Raw genomic sequence first — 20,081 nt, forward strand, 5'->3', positions numbered from 1 at the left:
ACAGGGGGCTACGTGCCAGTATGCAGGGGGCTCCCAGTATGCAGGGGGCTACGTGCCAGTATGCAGGGGGCTACGTGCCAGTATACAGGGGGCTACATGCCAGTATGCAGGGGGCTCCCAGTATGCAGGGGGCTACGTGCCAGTATGCAGGGGGCTACGTGCCAGTATGCAGGGGGCTCCCAGTATACAGGGGGCTACGTGCCAGTATGCAGGGGGCTCCCAGTATGCAGGGGGCTACGTGCCAGTATGCAGGGGGCTACGTGCCAGTATGCAGGGGGCTACGTGCCAGTATCCAGGGGGCTCCCAGTATGCAGGGGGCTACGTGCCAGTATGCAGGGGGCTACGTGCCAGTATGCAGGGGGCTCCCAGTATGCAGGGGGCTACGTGCCAGTATGCAGGGGGCTACGTCCCAGTATGCAGGGGGCTACGTGCCAGTATCCAGGGGGCTCCCAGTATCCAGGGGGCTACGTGCCAGTATCCAGGGGGCTACGTGCCAGTATGCAGGGGGCTACGTGCCAGTATCCAGGGGGCTACGTGCCAGTATCCAGGGGGCTACGTGCCAGTATGCAGGGGGCTACGTGCCAGTATCCAGGGGGCTACGTGCCAGTATGCAGGGGGCTACGTGCCAGTATGCAGGGGACTACGTGCCAGTATGCAGGGGGCTACGTGCCAGTATGCAGGGGGCTACGTGCCAGTATGCAGGGGGCTACGTGCCAGTATGCAGGGGGCTACGTGCCGGGGGTTGCCAACCCCTGCTATAGTGGTTAAGACTTTGTATGTATATGAACTTCTATTTCTAAACGGTGCAGAGATGTAGGAAGCACCTTTTTATTCCTATGTTTTAAATACTGCATTTATTGCTGATGGCTCTTTGGCTCTGTTAAATCTAAAATTCTGACCCAAGTCAGCCTGTGGTGTCAAGTATATCTGGAAGCGCTTCAATCAGCTGGAGAGAATTGACACAGACCAAGTTCTGTATGCAAGGAATATTCTCTAGTTTATTGATACAAAGATACAGGTTTTTATAGGCTACTGAATAAATGAATCCTACGTCATATGCACACAATAGTTTATACCACTAGTTTATGAGAAGCGCTACTGATTAACTTTCTCACGTATTCTTGAGGTGTTTACTTTTCTCCCCCTTCTAAGGACAGATGAGCCTATTATTTCTTATCTCAAGGGGAGTTGGAGATATGCTATGTGCAACACCATGGATACAGCTCCCATACTACCAGCTGGATATGAAGCTCATTATTGTTTTCATAACTGGTTACATTCTTCAGGTGTTCCCTATTAGTTCAACTTCAAGGCCATAGGCTCACATATTGCAAAACTGCAAGTTAACAGAAAAATGAATAATCTCTTCTAGCAAATAATATTTCTATACAAGTTACAATAAAATGGCTGAACAAAGGCCTTATGAGGCCTTAACAAAAAATCATATTTAACATTTCCCATCTTTTATTCAATTTTCGACCCTTTCTCCTCCTACCTACCTAATCCTATCTATAGAACCACATTCTTAATAAGCAGGTACTTATACACATGTAGGAGGCCACATGCATAGAGTTGGTCCCCTTAGGAATCTGTCAACTCATCCCCCACTAATAAGCCTGTGATCCTCCCTGTCCTAACTTGATTTATGAGGAGATGCATTTTGGCAAATGTCCATGTCTAGAAAAGATGGTTTCTTAGAAGATGGTTTCTTAAAAGATGGTTTCTTAAAAGATAGTTAATGAGTCTATAGTAGTTCTGCAGGCCTTGCATGTCCTTTGTTCAATCTTTAGTAGTTTCTTGTTGCAAACTCTGCAGTTCTTTGGCTTTGCTAGTCCAAATAATTCATGACACTCATAGTCTGGTCAGGTTTCAGAAGTAATTTCTGTGATCATCAGAGGTTCGGGATTTTCAGTGGTTCCCTTTTTGGAGAGACAACAATCAAGTGTCAGTAACTTCTTAATCAGCCATATATTTAGTTTCATTATCACCTATACGATCAACAGGATTGCAAAACCATTTGCTACTAATGCCAATATTTCCAATATCCAACATGAATCATTACTGACAACTTTACCAATGAGGTTATGCATCTGCACAAAGACATTTTCAGAGTTTACTCTACTATGAGTGCAAATTGTTGAGCACTCCTTCCCATATGTTTCTCACAGTGGCATAGGCAATATGTCACTTAACTGTCTGTTTCATACTGGGTTAGGGAGGCCTTAATCCCTACTTCAGTCACAATTATTCTGGCAAGACATATCAATACAATGAGACAGTCATTTCTATTTATCAGAACAAGACTCCCCTGATTTGAAGACTTTGCAGTGTTATGCGTGAATCCAGGTGTCTCTTTACTGTACTTTCACTGCCATGGGAGTCGTCAACAGGACTTGATAAGGACCCTTGTATCTGGGTTCAAGACTTCTCCTGATGTGCTTTCTCACGACCACCCAGCCCCCCAGGGTGCAGTTTATGGGTACCTGTATCAAAATTAGGGTTTGCAATGGAGGAGAATATTTGACCATGTATTTCAGTTAGTTGTTTCTATAATAAGGCAACATAATTCAACAAATCACTATATACATGGTGTAGTTGCTATGGAAAATAACAGCCTGTTCTGTTTGCTGTGCCAAACAATATCTCATATGGTGTTAAACCTGTGTCTTTCCTAGCAGTATTTTTTACTGAGTGCAGGTAAACATGAGATCCATGGCAGACCTGTTTCAGCCATTATTTTCTGCATTTTCAATTTCAGTGTACCATTAAGGCGCTCCATACATCCTGAACTTTGGGATCTGTAGGGGGTGTGATAGTTTCTGGAATCCTTGCCCCGTAAAGTGTATCCCTCTGTCACTTACAATGACCTCTGGTACACCATATCATCAGATTACCTCATTCGCAATTTTCTTGGCTAATGCTTTAGCATTTGCTTTTCTATACAGCCATGTCTCCAGCCAGTGACTAAAGAAGTTGACACAGACAAGCACATTCTCAAAGCCCGAGCATTTGGGAAGTTATAAAGTCTATCTGTATCCTCTTATAGGGATCTTATGTCTGGGGTGTGCTTTTCCATAGGACAGACTTACTCGGGTTACTTTGTGCACAGACTAGGCATTCTGCCACTAATGACTGTGCTGCTTGGGCGAACCCTGGTACTATCCATAAGCTGCTAGTGAGTACAACCATAGCATCTTTTCCCAGATGCACTTTCTCGTGTGCTATATTGGCCATAATGGGATAAACTACTTTTGGCAGACACAAACGCTGACCTTTACACCACTCCTTGCACTTCTAGTGCTCCATGTATTGCCCAAGTCTTTTTCTTATTTTCTGTTGCTTGTCTTTCCATAAGTTGGAGTGTGCTCTGGTCAAACAGGGGTCAGGGGGTCACCATGTAAATAGACTCCCCTTGGGGTACTGGGGCTATGGCGGCTTCTCGTGCGGCCTGGTCTATTTCACTTAGCTTCGGGGGTAGTATCTCTGTGTGTGTCTTCACCTTCATCACTGTTTGGAGGACAGCTGGAATGCAGTGAACAGTGCCCTGGTATGTTCATCATATTGACTGGTTTGCTTGCTGAACCCATAAGGTCCCTACTTTTCCATACAGGGCCATAATCATGCGCAATTACAAATGCATAACTTGAATCAGTGTAAATATTTACTCTTTGTCCTTTTGCATATATGCATGCAAGTGTCAGGGCCTTTAGTTCAGCTTCTTGTGCTGACATGTGACTCGGTAGAGTCTGTTGAATCACTATTTCTGTGTGTGTGGTTACAGCACACCCTGTATACGGGACAGGATCTATGTGATAGTGTGAACCATCTACAAAAAGAGTGATGTCTGCATCTGGTAATGGTTTATCTTTAATGTGAGATAAAACCAGAGATTCTTGTTTCATTAGTTCTATGCAATCATGTTCAGAAAAATTTTGTTTGCATTTTTTTTTTTCCTTTCTTTCTGTTCAAGCTGGAATGGAATTCCCCCAAATCCCTAGGGTAACCCCAATATATACAGGTACTTCTCCCATCTTTTGAAACTTGCTGCAATAAGGCAGCAGGATTCAACATTGTGCACTGCTTAAGTGTAACGTTACTGGGAGTAAGCAGTGCTACTTCATTAGGATAGGCTTCAGTAAGGAGCATGTGGAATCCAAGGAAAAGGTTCTTGGTTTCTGAGTTCCACAAAGTTTACACTCATTAGATGGAGTGTACAGTACAACGGTTAAGACAGATGTGGTAACTTTAATTCTTCTGGAAGAGAAACACTTAGCTTAAATAACCTGTTAATAAGCCACATCATCAGTTCTATTAGTGTATATAATAATGTGTTGGGCCACAATACTCACAAACACATTCCTGCATTGGGTGTAAACCCCTGTAGTCATGGGTTGCTCTTTTCTTTATTTGGTTGGGTTAAACTTTCATATTAGAATTTTCTAATTATGTATAATGATCTATACATTACTATGGGCCTGAGTCTGGTTCTTCCAAACTTGGCTTTCCTTTCTAGTCTAGTACACATCTACAGCGCACAGCAAAGGAAAATAACGTGCAATCTATATTCCTCCTGCTAATATCAATGAACTCCCCTCTCTGGTCTCCCTTGGACCTTTAAAAAACTTAAAATACAGTTTACTCAGATTCCCCTTGTCTGAAGGTCTTAACATATATCTGTGAACATGAGAGGCTCTGGGGCCTCTTGTGCTTCCTTTTTTTTTTTTTTTTTTCTTCTAATAAAAAAGGAAAGGGAGGAAGAAAATACACAGTGCGCTCGGCAAGTGTTATATGTCACTCATTTCACAATAGGAGGGAATGTCCTTTGTGCTGTATATCTTCATACTTAGTAAATCTGGCCGGTAACAAATGTTTTGCTTGTGCTTGGTTTCTGTCACAACGTACGATACCGTTAAGGTAACTGGGTGTCCTAGCACAATATCTATACTCTTTTCAAGCACTAAAGCAGAGTAGTATGCAAGTGACCTTAGCTTGCGACCATGTATTTGTGTCAGTACTCCTTGTACATGTGCACTGACTTCATAACAAAATAATGTGAAAGGCTTGTCATAATCTGGCAAAGCCAGTGCTGGCGCTGAAGTTATTTCAGCTTAAAATTGGTTAAACATTTGGTTCTGCTCAGAGGAGAGTATAAATGGCTTGCTATGATCCAGAAGTGCTAATGCAGGAGCACATACAATTGCTCTTAAAGTCTTAAATCTTTTTCATTTCTGTAAAAATATAGAATTCCCATCAATGCATTACCATACCCACAATAAAAAGAATTATTTACAGTATATGACAATTATAGCACAGTAAATAAGGGCAGTAAATGTCTTTACAAACACTGATTTACTCAAAACTGTAATGAGGATACAAATAAAAACCTTTTGCTTTCTGCACATACAGAAAAACCACCTAGTTCATGCATTTGCTATGCGAATAGCACATAAACTCTAATATCTCTTTCCAAAACAAGGTAATCATTACTCAGAAGAGTTTACGTTATTTAAATCCTTCATTAGTTTATACTTATGTTTGTTGTGGTGCAAAGATGGTGCATTGGAAGTTAAATCAATGCAATCTGGATTGCCTAATGGGTCTTTGCAGCTGGAGACCTGTGAATAAAAAAAACTTTTGCATAGAGATTAACATTTATTTACTAGGAATTACTGTAACTGTAACATGCGTGTATACTGTTATCAGGTAACCAGTGAACAGCTGCTAAAAGCTTAACTGTGACGCTATGCGTTCCATGCCTTGATTTCCTCAAAGGGGCAGTCCCTAATTTCACAAATAGAGAATGTCAAAGTGACGAGACCTGGGCGAGTGTTCAAAGCCACTCCTTTCTTATCATCTCTTAGTACAGCCCTTTTAAATGACACTAATTAAATTTCCGGGTTTAGAAACATTCAATCTGGAATCTTGGTTCCAAGTATTCAACCATTTTAAAAGCAGCACTGTCTCATAAATCAGAGTACTCTCGTTAGACACAATACATTGTGTCTGTAAATCAGTCAACATTTTCTCAACAAAATCTCTCTCCCGTGACCAAATATTCACACATATTTCTAGATTCTGTGATTTTCGTGTTCAAAGTAAAAATATATTCACTTAAGTCTCGCTCACAGACGACATTTTATCTCGTAACATTTCTTTAAAGGCATAACAAACCCTCCTGATTTCTGAGAACATTCATCAGCGCCATTTTAACACAGATAAAAACAGCATGTAAGCTCACTCCCACAATTCTCAACTTCATTAAAGAGAAAGCTATATTTCTGAACTTCAGAAACAAAATTATTTTGTTCAAATACAGAAACGGCTTGTTGGATCCCAGCCAGCTTTGTTCTGACACTAGTACTTATAGTGATAATGTACATTATTTACAATCTTGTCCGTGCAATCGGACCAAACATTTTAAAACTTCTTTTGTATCTTTTTAAAAGCTTATCATTAAGCAATGAATGTACAACTTTTTCAACCTTGAAACATGTCTCTTGTAAAAAACGGACAAGACAGACAAACATTGTGATTTAAAGTAAATCAAACATCTCCCTTATAGAGCACTAAGACAGAGAACAAACAATGTGAATTATCACGGATCTCTCTCACACGCAGTAAGACGGAGACAAAACTCACATACAGAGAAAGAAAACTTAACTGACATCTTCCAGCCTACTGCTGTGGAACTACAAGTCCCAGCATTACACTAAATACAAGTTAGCTTCAACATGTTATCATCAATCAGCACTCCGGACACATTTTTTTAATTTTACATACATTGTCAAAAAACAAAAAACAGTGTGCTTCTTATCTCAACACACTGAAATCATTTACACAGAATAAGGGAGGGGCACATTTCACTTATTCAGCTGCACAGGATCAAACATACATTTATAATATACAACCTACTTGATTCATTATTCAGCTTCCGATGCATTTAGCATATCCACATATATTTCGACTTTTCAGATCTCTTAACTTTCCTGTGCCACCTCAAACAATCTCTTGGGGTTTGATCTCAATACCCCTTTGTTCTTGTCACATTACCACTTGCAACACCTTTGTTTCTCCATCCACACATATCTTTGGCTATCCCCGCTTTCTTGAAAAATTCCCTGCAGACCTTCTACTCCCCCATTTCCTTAAGTCTTTGTGCATCATATCTATGAGGGAGCTGCTGTCATTTGTTTACTATCTATATTACTCGTATTGACAGTATTCTGTTGAGTCCAAATCGGGACTCTTATCTAGTTTCTGTGGGTTGTCCTTGCACTGGACGTCCCGTTCTGTGGACTCCTTGTACTGGATGTCCGTGCTAAATAGCTTCTTTGACAGTATCTGGGACGAAGGTCTTTTGGAAATCTCTCTTACACAATTTGGGCAGATTACAGAATCTCCCTTCTTTGATATACCTCTGGGGATGGTGTCTAAAATGTTCACTCAATGTTCAAAACAATAACTCTCTAAATCCCTCTATTCCATTACATGCTTCTTTGATCAATGTCTTATGTGACTTTTATGCTTTATACATCATACATAGGTACAAACACATGCACTCAAAATTCAATCATCTTTCAAAAATCTAATCAACAATACAATTACAGTAAACAAATTGGGTTAATACTGTATTATATTAATCAGATGATACTTGAGACTCACAAATTCGCGTGTCAGGTGCCTCAGACAGACATGAGGTGACCCAGACTAGGAAGACCAACGAGTAGAAATCTACTGACCGCGGATGTTGGGGTTCAATGTGCTGGGAAACCTCCGTTGTCTGTCTTGTAGCCTGCTGGACAGCGAATCTCTGTGGCGACCTCCAAGTTGTTAAATCTAAAATTCTGACCCAAGTCAGCCTGTGGTGTCAAGTATATCTGGAAGCGCTTCAATCAGCTGGAGAGAATTGACACAGACCAAGTTCTGTATGCAAGGAATATTCTCTAGTTTATTGATACAAAGATACAGGTTTTTATAGGCTACTGAATAAATGAATCCTACGTCATATGCACACAATAGTTTATACCACTAGTTTATGAGAAGCGCTACTGATTAACTTTCTCACGTATTCTTGAGGTGTTTACTTTTCTCCCCCTTCTAAGGACAGATGAGCCTATTATTTCTTATCTCAAGGGGAGTTGGAGATATGCTATGTGCAACACCATGGATACAGTTCCCATACTACCAGCTGGATATGAAGCTCATTATTGTTTTCATAACTGGTTACATTCTTCAGGTGTTCCCTATTAGTTCAACTTCAAGGCCATAGGCTCACATATTGCAAAACTGCAAGTTAACAGAAAAATGAATAATCTCTTCTAGCAAATAATATTTCTATACAAGTTACAATAAAATGGCTGAACAAAGGCCTTATGAGGCCTTAACAAAAAATCATATTTAACAGCTCTATATAAAGTGAAGCAAAATTAATATTCTGTATATTGTGAGCAAAATATTCTTGTATTGATCATTTCAGCCCCCATCTCCCATGGTTGTTATAATAATAATAATACATATGTCATAACAATCAGTATATAATTGTAAATAAAATGTTACCAGTGTTATTAGACTGCTAGTAATATACTGGGCTGTGGGGGAATTACTGTCAGTCTCCTATATGGAGATAGAACAGCTGCTGCAGAGGGTTTATCCTGGGACTTGTAGTACCCCAGCAGTGACTCTTTTACTACTGATTTTCCCCAATATCTCTGTCACAACTAAGAGAGGAAGAACTGTGTGTCCCGGGAATACCTTCCGCCACATACATTTCAATGAGTGTCACATTGAAACTACTCCTGTCGGAAACCGTACATTGGATAACATTGGTTCCGTGCGGATTTCAGTTCTGGGGATTCCTCAGGCTTTGGTCTTCCGATGAGCTCTATTGGTCGGGAGGTGAGGAGAGGGTGGGACTAAGGCGGGGTGTGGGCGGTGATTGGCTGGTGTAGAAGCAGCTGGTTTTGCAGGGACCAATAGGAATGGCGCAGTTGATATGATGTGAGTGTAAGATACATGCTGCTGTCATACAGGAGAGCTGGCAGCTGGTAATACTGTGTTGTAGTGTGTTGTATTGTGGTATAGTGTGTTGTAGTGTGTTGTATTGTGGTATAGTGTGTTATACTGTGTGTTACAGTGTGTTATACTGTGTTATAGTGTGTTATAGTGTGTTATACTGTGTTATAGTGTGTTATAGTGTGTGTTACTGTGTGTTATAGTGTGTTATACTGTGTTATAGTGTGTTATACTGTGTGTTACAGTGTGTTACAGTGTGTTACAGTGTGTTATAGTGTGTTATAGTGTGTTATACTGTGTGTTACTGTGTGTTACTGTGTGTTATAGTGTGTTATACTGTGTTATAGTGTGTTATACTGTGTTATAGTGTGTGTTACTGTGTGTTATAGTGTGTTATACTGTGTGTTATACTGTGTGTTATACTGTGTGTTACTGTGTGTTATAGTGGGTTATACTGTGTGTTACTGTGTGTTATACTGTGTTATACTGTGTTATACTGTGTGTTACTGTGTGTAATACTGTGTTATACTGTGTGTTACTGTGTGTTATAGTGTGTATATTATGTGTAATGTAATATATAGGGAGTAATTTATACTGGTAGTGATGGGACAGAGTATATACTGTGTTATATTATGTGTAATGTGATATATATGGGGTACCACACATTGGTAATTAGATTATAGAGTTCTATAGTAAATATATTTACTATAGACTGTGTTACAATAGATATAATGTGATATATCAGGGGTAAGATATGCTGGTTATGAGGTTATTTCGTACATATATTTACTGTATATTATGTTATATAAGATATAATGTGATATATCAGGGATATACTACTATACAAAGGCTATATAGTTTGTCTCATTTATGATATCGCAGGTTATCATCATCAGCTATTTATATAGCGCCACTAATTCCGAAGCGCTGTACAGAGAACTCACATCAGTCCCTGCCTCATAGGAGCTTACAGTCTAAATTCCCTAACATACACACACACAGAGACTAGGGTCAATATAATAGCAGCCAATTAACCTACCAGTATGTTTTTGGAGTGTGGGAGGAAACCGGAGCGCCCGGAGGAAACCCACGCAAACACAGGGAGAACATACAAACTCCACACAGATAAGGCCATGGTCGGGAATTGAAGTCATGATCCCAATGCTGTGCGGCAGAAGTGCTAACCACTGAGCAACCGTGCTGCACTTTGTACACTTATAGCCTCACACTGTGATGTCATAGGTTTAGCGGCTTATTCTTTAATTATTTTTTTTACATGGCCCTTGTGGGTACATGGATTACGACGTTGCGGTTCTGCGTGTTTTCGATCTAGCAGGTTATTTACATGAGTCCTGTCCTGCGATTTATAATAAGTCTGATGAATGTTTCTCTTCTAGCATTTCGGTGATACAGCGATTTGAAGATGAAGAAAGTGACCTGCACGGCTCCTGTAAACATCGCTGTCATCAAATACTGTGAGTCCCGTTAACGGCGTCTTCATTCATCTGATCAGACGTTGTCTGTTCCGACAACCAGCGTCTTGTGCACTATTCATATCAGAAGATATTGCCTCTGAGCACGTCCGGGTTAGGTCTTACACTGTCCATTAATAATTATTAATCTACATTTCATTTCTGTTTAAGGGGGGAAAAGGAACGAGAAGCTTATTCTGCCAATTAACTCGTCTCTCAGCGTCACTCTTCATCAGGATCAGGTCAGTCGTAGCATCCTATGTAACATATACACCGTGTAGTTGTATACCATAATATTATTATATCACTGTGTTCTTATATCTAGTCTGGTGCTCTAACTTTTACAGTAAAACACTGTATGATAGTTAACATCCACTCTCAAAATAAGAATTCCATAAATAGGAAATAAACACATAATGGAAACGCTTCTTGGTGAAACCTATACAAGACTGACATATTCAGACGTTTGAGGGATAAATGGGTAACGTGTTGGCGCATCAGTTATATCATCTCCGATTGATTGAAACCAACAAACGAGACACAATGTGAACCTTATACAGGTATCTGAACTCGCAACACTTAACTAAATATAAGTTACAGATTTCTCCTATAATCTCCCTTTTACACGTCTGCGTGAAGTCGCCCATCTTCTGGGCACCTGTGAATCTTCATTAGTGAGAGTGTAAACTGCCCATGTACTGGCAGGAGCACGCATAGTGTGCTCCTGGGAAACCTCCTGTGACATCATCAAGTTGCCAGCCTTCAGCACATTGGCCCTGAATGATCACATGACAGCAGTGTCACAAGAATATCTTGCCCACATCAACAACTAATTTACACAATGCCTAACTCCGTTCTGATACAATGACTGGCACAGATGTATTGCTGATATTTCTTAGTAGGAATATGTGAGATAATTACTACTTTGCAATTAGGCTCAGACTGTACTATTAATGTTATATTTGTAAAAGCTGCACGATGGGTTCACTTTAAATGACAGATTTTCTCACTCAAACAAGAAGATTTTGTATATTTACTATTTGTTTTCCCTAATGCTGTATGTGTTTTGGTTCTGCAAATGACAGCTGAAAACCACTACCACCGTAGCCGCAAGCCGGGAGTTTACCGAGGATAGGATTTGGCTGAACGGGAAAGAGGATAATATTAACCACCCGCGCCTGCAGTCCTGCTTACGTGAGAGTGAGTGTCTACCGCAGATCTAATTACTCTCTCCGATTCTGCATTATATCAGAGCCGCCTTTATGCTTTTCAGAAATGCAATTATTTCTTTGTCTCCTATCCATTATTTGGTCACTGGCTTTGTATGCAAATTACAAGCAGTAGAAAGACTAAACAGAAAATCAAGGAGTTTAAAAAGACAGCTTCCCTCCTGTCCATGTAGCTTTATGGAGAATAAATAGTAATTACTAACGCCTCTTTCTGTTTTAATCACGTTCACCTAGAAGACTATTTATGACACTATGTTGATTGATCTAATAACGCCGGACTTGGCAGATTTCAGCCTGTTTCCCCAAGCCAGGTGTGTAGGATTCCCCGTTTGGGTAATAGCGTTGTCTGTTGATATCTCCGCTTAGTTCGCCGCCTCGCCAGGAAGAGGAGAAGCAGCGGCGGACACGGCGGAGTCTCCAGGATTCTGAATGACAAGGTTCATATATGTTCCGTCAACAACTTCCCCACCGCTGCCGGACTGGCGTCATCCGCCGCAGGATACGCCTGTCTGGGTAAGGAGCGATTTATCCAGGATCAGCAGCTGAAATTGCTATGTGGAAACTTTGTTGTGTATAATTAAATATAATTCTGAGCTTTAATTTCACTAGAACATAATATTTTATGCACAGTAGCACAGTGGTTAGCATTGCAGTCTCCCAGTGGCTGGGAGGGGGGGGGTAGAATGCTTTTATTATTTGTGATGGTTTTTGCTCCATACTTTGAGTAGCCTGTAATTAAAGGACCGTTAAACTTTAAAATACAGGTTGCTTTATAGAAAAGTGCTGCTAATAATATTCACAAATATATATGGAAATGTTTTATAACCTTATGACAACTAAAGAGATCGGCAATAAAGTTGCGATTGTGGAGGAAGAGATTTTGCTGCGCACAGCAGACTTCCTGTCCAGTGATTCCAGTGAAGGACAATGCAGCCAGCCTGAAATGGTTGATACCATAGAACAATAGCTTGTATTCAGCTACACAGCACATTTTAATGCAGTATGACAGATCTCAAGTTCTGTTAGGGTATTTTCTATGTATATCTGAATGTTAATAGCTTTTTTATTGCAACGTGTCTTTAAGATGTAGAAGAGAGGCTGTTGCAGACAGACATTTTTTGCTAATTTATGTCCATTGTGTATTTAAGTGATACTTGATTAATATTTAGCTGCATGGTGGCTCAGTGGTTAGCACTTCTGCCTCACAGCACTGGGGTCATGAGTTCGATTTCCGACCATGGCCTTATCTGTATGGAGTTTGTATGTTCTCCCTGTGTTTGCGTGGGTTTCCTCCGGGTGCTCCGGTTTCCTCCCACACTCCAAAAACATACTGGTAGGTTTATTGGCTGCTAACAAAATTGAACCTAGTATCTTCCTCTCTGTGTGTGTTAGAGAATTTAGACTGTAAGCCCCAATGGGGCAGGGACTGATGTGAATGAGTTCTCTGTACAGCGCTGTGGAATTAGTGGCGCTATATAAATAAATGGTAATAATATTAAATAAGCCCTAACGCACAGTTCTTTATCTGTCAGTGTACACCCTGGCCAAGCTGTACGGCGTGGAGGGGGAGCTGTCTGAGATCGCCAGGCAAGGTTCCGGCAGTGCCTGCCGCAGTATGTATGGGGGGTTTGTCCAGTGGCTGATGGGAGACAGAGCAGACGGGAAGGACAGCCTGGCGCAGCAGGTGGAGGCGGAGTCTCACTGGCCGGACCTGCGGATCCTGATATTGGTGGTAAGTGGAGGAATTCTGTACAACCCAAGATGGCTGCATCCAGCACTGGGGACATTTCTGTGTTCAGAACAACAGAATGAGACGCTAGAAGCCGGTAATGAACATCGCTGATCACTATCACTCTAATGTTTCAGGCCAGTGCTGAAAAGAAACATGTTGGGAGTACGGCGGGCATGCAGACCAGCGTGGAGACCAGCCCGTTACTCAAGGTATTATTATCTTTTATTTATAAGGCGTCTGCAGAGCACAGGGGGTTAAAAGATACAACAAAATGACACAAGTACATAGAGATGAGAACAAGCGGTACAGATAAGCAGAATAATAATAAGACATGACTGGGAGAGAGAAGGAGACGGAGAGTGGGGAGACCTGAGATAAAAGGGGTACAGACGACATGAGACAGAGGGGGAGAGGCCCTTTGCCATGAGAGATTACATTCTAAAGAGCGGGGTTAATGAGGGACAACCGGCACTGTGGGGATCACTATTTTACTTGGTGTACAAAACCCCAAACATGTCTGCCCAGAGAGTGAATGCTAAGATATACTTGGGAAGAACACAAACTAGTTACATCTGTGCTGATTAAAACAACAACAACATCCTATTGGTCTTAGGCTGGATGAGAGGCAGGCTAGTGTCATAGACTAGGCTTCACTGATCAGGTTATAATAATATATAATAAGTTCCTGTTACATAAGGTAGAGTTTGTGTGTTCAAGACGCAGCTGCTCAGATGAACGACATTCTGAACTCCGAGCAGCGGAACTCTCAAATAGACTCGAACAAAGAGGATACAGCAATATTAACATAAAGAGAACATGGCGGGATACTAAGGAGATTCATCACAATAATCTTTTATACCCTACAAAGACATCAGATAAAATAAATACAATAAGACGCATCGGTAACTTTAGTGGAGAACCAGTAGAGATATTTTCCAAAAACATTGGGAGATGTTGCTTAAAGATTCGGAACTGGAAAACCTCTTGCAACCTAATTATTAGTTGGAAACGTTCAACTAATCTTAGAGACAAGTTAGTCCATAGTCATTTAAATCCTCACAAAAGAACTACAAATACAAACAAAGGTTCATACAAACGCGGAGAACGCAAGGCATATAAATACATGAAAAACTATCACTGAGTACATTGACTGTGCATCATTTTTACGACATAAACACCATTTATTTATGAGTATTGACATCCTCTAAATATAAATGTGACAAACTTTCCAATTCTTAACCTTTAGATAATGACAATACCGCATCATACGTGAACTTTTTCACCTATTAAACACATTGTTTTTGAATATCGATGTTAAACGTAGAATCAAAGCAAATTGCCCTTAGAATGTAATGTTCAAGAACGTAATTTAATTTAAAGTAATAATGACAAACGAACTCCTTCTAAACCTATGTTAGTATCCTATGTCTGTGGCAACTGATATGACACTTACCAGAATACCGGGACCCGTGGGGGGGATGTATCGAGGGGGAGCGTGTCTGACGTGGAGATTCTAACAAGGAGAGATAATAATCATCAAACACAGTCAATTATATAAGAATAGTATACAATAATGTAATATAACAATATGACTAGATCAACATTTATATAAATAAATCAAATAAAATAAATAAAATATAATTAAAAAATACATAATTTTTAACTCGGCACTTTGAATTTATTTGTAAATCCTTATCTACTGCTCACCTCCAGGAAATACACTTGAAGGTGATTCATAGAGCATATATACCACATATATACCACAGTCAAGACGTAGGTTTATGGTTGAGGGAGAGACGGGCCTTTGCCCAAAATGCAAATCTCAAAAAGCAGACTGGTTACATAACTTCTGGAACTGCAGGAAGATTAGGAAATTTTGGTATAAAGTTGTTGATTTTATTAACAACACATTTAAATCAGGGGTGGCATTAGCCGCAGAACCCCTCTTGTTGGCTGACTTCAACAGTTGGAAGGAATGCCTACCCATCTATGGGATATTACCTGCTCTGACTGTATTGGTTACGGTAGCAAAGAAACTGATTCTGCGATTTTGGGCATCGCCAGTGCCCCCATCTCTAGAGATGCTTAAAATTGAAATTTTGAATATTATTTATTTGGACAGAAGAGCCCCTCTTCCAGACATAGAAAAAGGTGGAGAGAGATTTCAGAAGAAATGGGGCACTTATATTGAGTCACTAGAACCCTCGGTCCAACAAAATATCTAAAAATTATTTGAATATACTACTTGGTATTTACTTAAACAATTAAGCTAATTCTCGACCCGCCTGATGAGAAAAAATCTATTCTGGTCGAAAGATACTGCTTATTCTCTCGAATTTTGAGGATTTGAGTTCACTCTGAATACAGAGAAAAATTACAAAAATAATCTCCAGACTTATTCCCTCTATACTCCCTATACTCAACTAGTAGGTTGGAAAAAGATTGATCTGTACTGTTTGGCTGACTTCTGCCCCCCCCCCCCCCCTTTTTTTCTTTTTTTTTCTTCTCTTGCCCTCCCCATAAATCCAGGTTTCCTTAAAACCGTGTTTTTCTTGTTTTCTTCAATATAGATTTTAAATTGATATAAGCATAGAGTTATACATAATGCTGATGTATAATTTAAGCAAATTCAGTCACTGGACTAAAATTTTGATTGTATATGAACGCATCTAAATAAGTAATTGTTATGTATACTTTGTGTTTGTTACTGTTATTGTCATTTTTTTTTTCTGACTTCTGAGAAAAACGAATAAAAAGATTTAAAAAAATAAAATAAAAAACATAATTTTTACACTATGAATGATAAATCAATTATTTCACATGATAAATTATAAAAAAAAAATATATATATATTAATTGAAATAACAATCCTGCTCATAATGTCATTTGAGGACTATATACCCGTTTATAAAAAATGGTAGACTCTGTGGGTTTAAAAAAGTGGAGATGTTGCCTATAGCAACCAATCAGATTTTAGTTATTTATTTAGTACATTCTACAAAATGACAGCTAGAATCTGATTGGTTGCTATAGGCAACATCTCCAATCCCGCAGTTTAGTAAATATACCCCTAAGCCTTGTTGTGGGCCCATTTTCATCAACCAATATGTTGTGCTTTTTGTAAGGCGTGTGGTAAATCAGGCTTGATAATAGCTGATCAGCTAAAATCGGTTGCCCCACTGTTGTATATTTTATTATGCTACAATCAATATTGATTTTATTTTATGTTTACATTTAAGACCCGTCTTAAGAATTTGCTGGGAGTTACAGAGGACGATATTCTTACCTCTGTTCAGTATATTGTTGAGGCTCTGCCATGCATTTTTTATATGTGGTTGGAAGAAAAGAGATTTCATCTCCAGCTTTGGAAAGGATTCTTTACAGTAAAAGCAGGGAAACTGGAATGTACTTCATTACACTTTAGATTAAACATCTTCCTAGCAAAACGGAAAATAGAGAGGCTACTGCCACAAAGATATATTATAATGCATTAATCCATGGGGTTGTCAGATTGCCGGTTGGTTCGCTTTTTCCCCCTTTTACGGCAAATTGCTTTGTTAGGGATTTTTCCTCTCTCGGAATAAACTGATGGGAATTTTAACAATGAATGTCTGAATTCTATATGTGCATTAGCTTTTTATTGGCTTCTCCGTGCCCAGTAACGCGTCTGTATCTTGTGCTGTTTCAGTTCCGCGCCGAGTCGGTGGTGCCGGGACGAATGGAAGAGATGATCGAGGCCATCAGGAAGAAGGACTTTGAAGCCTTTGGGCAGCTGACCATGAAGGACAGTAACCAGTTCCACGCTACCTGCCTGGACACCTACCCACCAATCTTTTATCTCAACCAGGTCTCGCAGAGAATAATCAGCTTGGTCCACCGATACAACGGCCATTACGGACAGACCAAGGTAAGACCAAGGAATCGCACACAGCTAGCATCTAAGATCCGTAACAAAAATAAACATTGCAGGAAATGGTTGTGTCGTTCCCTGACGTTATCAGAAGTCAGGATCGTTGCAGCCATGACTGTCTGTGTGTGTTTCTTAATGGTCCAGTTAACGGGCGTTTTCTGCGTGTCATGCAGGTCGCCTACAGTTTTGATGCGGGTCCTAACGCCGTCATCTTCACGCTTGAGCCGACGCTCAATGAGTTTGTGGAGGTGGTGAAACGCTGCTTCCCACCGGAGGCTAACGGAGACCCGTAAGTTACAGAACAACTGGAAAACTATTGGTCTGCTCTGACTGGCATTTCACAGTATCATTGTAACGTCTCACCCTAAACAAAGATACTTCTACCACTAAGCGTTATAGTGCAGTGAAGACCTCCGGTCTGGGAGCTATTGCCAGTTAATAGACAGTAACTGCGAGCTGATTGGCCCATTATAATACATATTGTGTAATATCTCCAAGTGGTGGGAGTACCACCGTCATCTCATCAGTGTTAAACATTCAGCGCTATAAAGCGTGTGTTCTGCTGGGCCTTTGTTTTTTCAATTTCAGATTATTTCTCATGTTATGTAAATAAAATCTAATACAAGCCCAAATTATGTTGAAAATAAATGAGATGCACAGTGTACACAGTACACTCATTACTACAACAGTAACAATTGTATGGACTCGAGGAATTCACAGTAGGAGACACGTTTCTAGGCCAGAATTATCCAGTTTACACATCATTATCCCTGGACCCATCCGCAGCTCAGTGGTGCTAATAATCCAGCACGTATACAATCCAGTGCGTCTCTAGTCGCATCATTTCACTCTTGTACTCCTACGCGTTTTATCAACCTTCTGCCGCTAAATGTTGTCTGTTCATGAGCTAAACTTTGTATCTCTATAAGGGATAATTATGTCTTGTTCTAGACACTGAAAAGTGCATACAGCAGAGAGATTCATTTTGTTGTAATTATTACACCCTAGATCTGCATTATTCCTGAATTACTGACAAGATAAAATGGTAACTTTAGTGCTTTCCAAAATATAGATTTTATTATTGTTATTGATCTGCAATAAAAATGTAAAGTGTTTAAAAGATCCAGATCATGTCTACAATTTCTCCTTCCAGCTTTTCACATGATACTTTGTATGTCCGAGGCTATGACCTTTGACTTTGTATTTCTGTGCAGTTTGACAGATGAATTGATGCCTCTGATATACATCTAAACCTACAGAAAAACCTGCAATAAAATTCCCAATGCTGCCAACCCTATCTTGAGGAATGCAGAGCTTGGGGGGGAAATAATATTCTTGTCAACAAACAATAATTTTTACAAATCTTCTTTATATTCTCATCATATCGTTAAAATCTTCCTCCGAAAAGACATGTAAAGTACTTTATGCATTAGGTTAACTCCAGCTGTGCCGGAACAATTAGCTTCTAACAATATAATATTTGACATAGTATAGATAGATTTGTTTCCTGATTTATATTCTAAGGCCACCTAACCAGCAAACTGGCCGGGCTCCCTCCCATGGAAATCCCAATGCACAGTGCGTTAAGAATTGACAGCTCCTGATTGGACGGCCATGGCATAATATGGGGAGGAGTCTGCACTGTTCTATTCGTCAATCGTTCTTAGCCACTCCCAAAAGTGCAACATCCGCTTAGGTCTTCAAATATATATCTCCATTATATCATAAGTGATTGTTACATCTCATGCATCTTGACCATAATATCTCTGTCCTCCGAGTGATGTTAATGATATGTTTACAGATATCTGAAGGGGTTGCCGGTCGGCCCAGCCCCTCTGTCTCAGGAGCTGTTGTCTGCTGTAGAAACCGACGTGTGCCCAGGTGGGATCTGCTACATGATCGTCACGCAGGTAAGTGGCATGCGGGAGCAGAGGCGCATTTATAAATGGGCTTAAAAACTCCACAAATCTGTATCTCTTTCATGACTGTAAATACATTTAGACCCTGGTCACAGTGAGAGACCAGGGTCAATTTTGATAGCAACCAATTAACCTAACGGATAAGGTCATGGTCGGGAATTGAACTTATGACCCCAGCGCTGTGAGGCAGAAGTGCTAACCACTGAGCCACCGTGCTGCCCACCAGGGGGGTAAATGTGTCAACCAGCAGATTCTGCAAGCCGCTGATTTCCGGCGGCTTTGCAGGGGAAATTTAAAATGACAATTGGCGACTTGCAGAATCCGCTGGTCAATACATTTAACCGCAGGTTATTCTCTGGCATAGTCAGCGGCCTCCATATATGCTGTTGAGCCATTAAGTCAGCTAGGAGCCATCTCATTCTATGCCATTTGTGCCAACCAAGAAACTGACTGTTGCTGCTGGCTGTGCGCCCCCCACCGGCAGCTCTCTGAGCGCACTGGGGCAGGTATTTGTTTGTTTTTTATAAGAATTTTGTGTATATGACCTGAATTACTGGTATTCGCTTTCCCTTAAAATTACTCTTCAGGGGCTGTTTTCCCGCAAACCGGGAAAGGTGACAGTAAGCGGCAGCACTGGCAGTAATGGAAGCAGCCCAGGAATGATCCCCAGGGTGTATCTTCTAGTCGCCCTATAGTATGATATTATTATTATTATATTACAGCCAACTCATAGCTGATAGAGGACTCACATCGGGAATTTAATCTACAATTAGATGCAGACGGTCAGAGGGAGACAGTTAGTGCAAC

The 20,081-nt window shown here is 40.4% G+C and overlaps 1 protein-coding gene and 1 long non-coding RNA gene across 6 annotated transcripts in view; one reads left to right on the plus strand and one right to left on the minus strand.

The window, feature by feature from the left end:
• Positions 1 to 20,081, plus strand: part of MVD (mevalonate diphosphate decarboxylase) — a 37,731-nt gene that overhangs the window by 17,149 nt on the left and 501 nt on the right. For 2 of the 5 annotated variants that reach the window (XM_075189290.1, XM_075189289.1), the window contains exons 2-10: positions 10,410 to 10,487; positions 10,656 to 10,726; positions 11,570 to 11,684; positions 12,080 to 12,226; positions 13,231 to 13,445; positions 13,580 to 13,654; positions 17,134 to 17,352; positions 17,529 to 17,644; positions 19,157 to 19,265. In XM_075189290.1, coding sequence (XP_075045391.1) covers positions 10,436 to 10,487; positions 10,656 to 10,726; positions 11,570 to 11,684; positions 12,080 to 12,226; positions 13,231 to 13,445; positions 13,580 to 13,654; positions 17,134 to 17,352; positions 17,529 to 17,644; positions 19,157 to 19,265 — 1,119 coding nt within the window. In that variant the 5' untranslated portion in view covers positions 10,410 to 10,435. Of the gene's footprint in view, positions 1 to 8,973; positions 9,045 to 10,409; positions 10,488 to 10,655; positions 10,727 to 11,569; positions 11,685 to 12,079; positions 12,227 to 13,230; positions 13,446 to 13,579; positions 13,655 to 17,133; positions 17,353 to 17,528; positions 17,645 to 19,156; positions 19,266 to 20,081 lie in introns of those variants that run through there. The other 3 variants (XM_075189288.1, XM_075189287.1, XM_075189291.1) reach the window with 3 other exon arrangements.
• Positions 1,930 to 6,904, minus strand: LOC142104553 (uncharacterized). Its single transcript, XR_012679592.1, has 2 exons — positions 4,984 to 6,904; positions 1,930 to 4,268 (listed from the first exon to the last, which is right to left on the minus strand). It is a non-coding gene; the product is annotated as an uncharacterized LOC142104553 (long non-coding RNA).

The sequence above is a fragment of the Mixophyes fleayi genome, chromosome 10 (genome assembly GCF_038048845.1).
Source record: "Mixophyes fleayi isolate aMixFle1 chromosome 10, aMixFle1.hap1, whole genome shotgun sequence".
NCBI classification, from domain to species: domain Eukaryota; kingdom Metazoa; phylum Chordata; class Amphibia; order Anura; family Limnodynastidae; genus Mixophyes; species Mixophyes fleayi.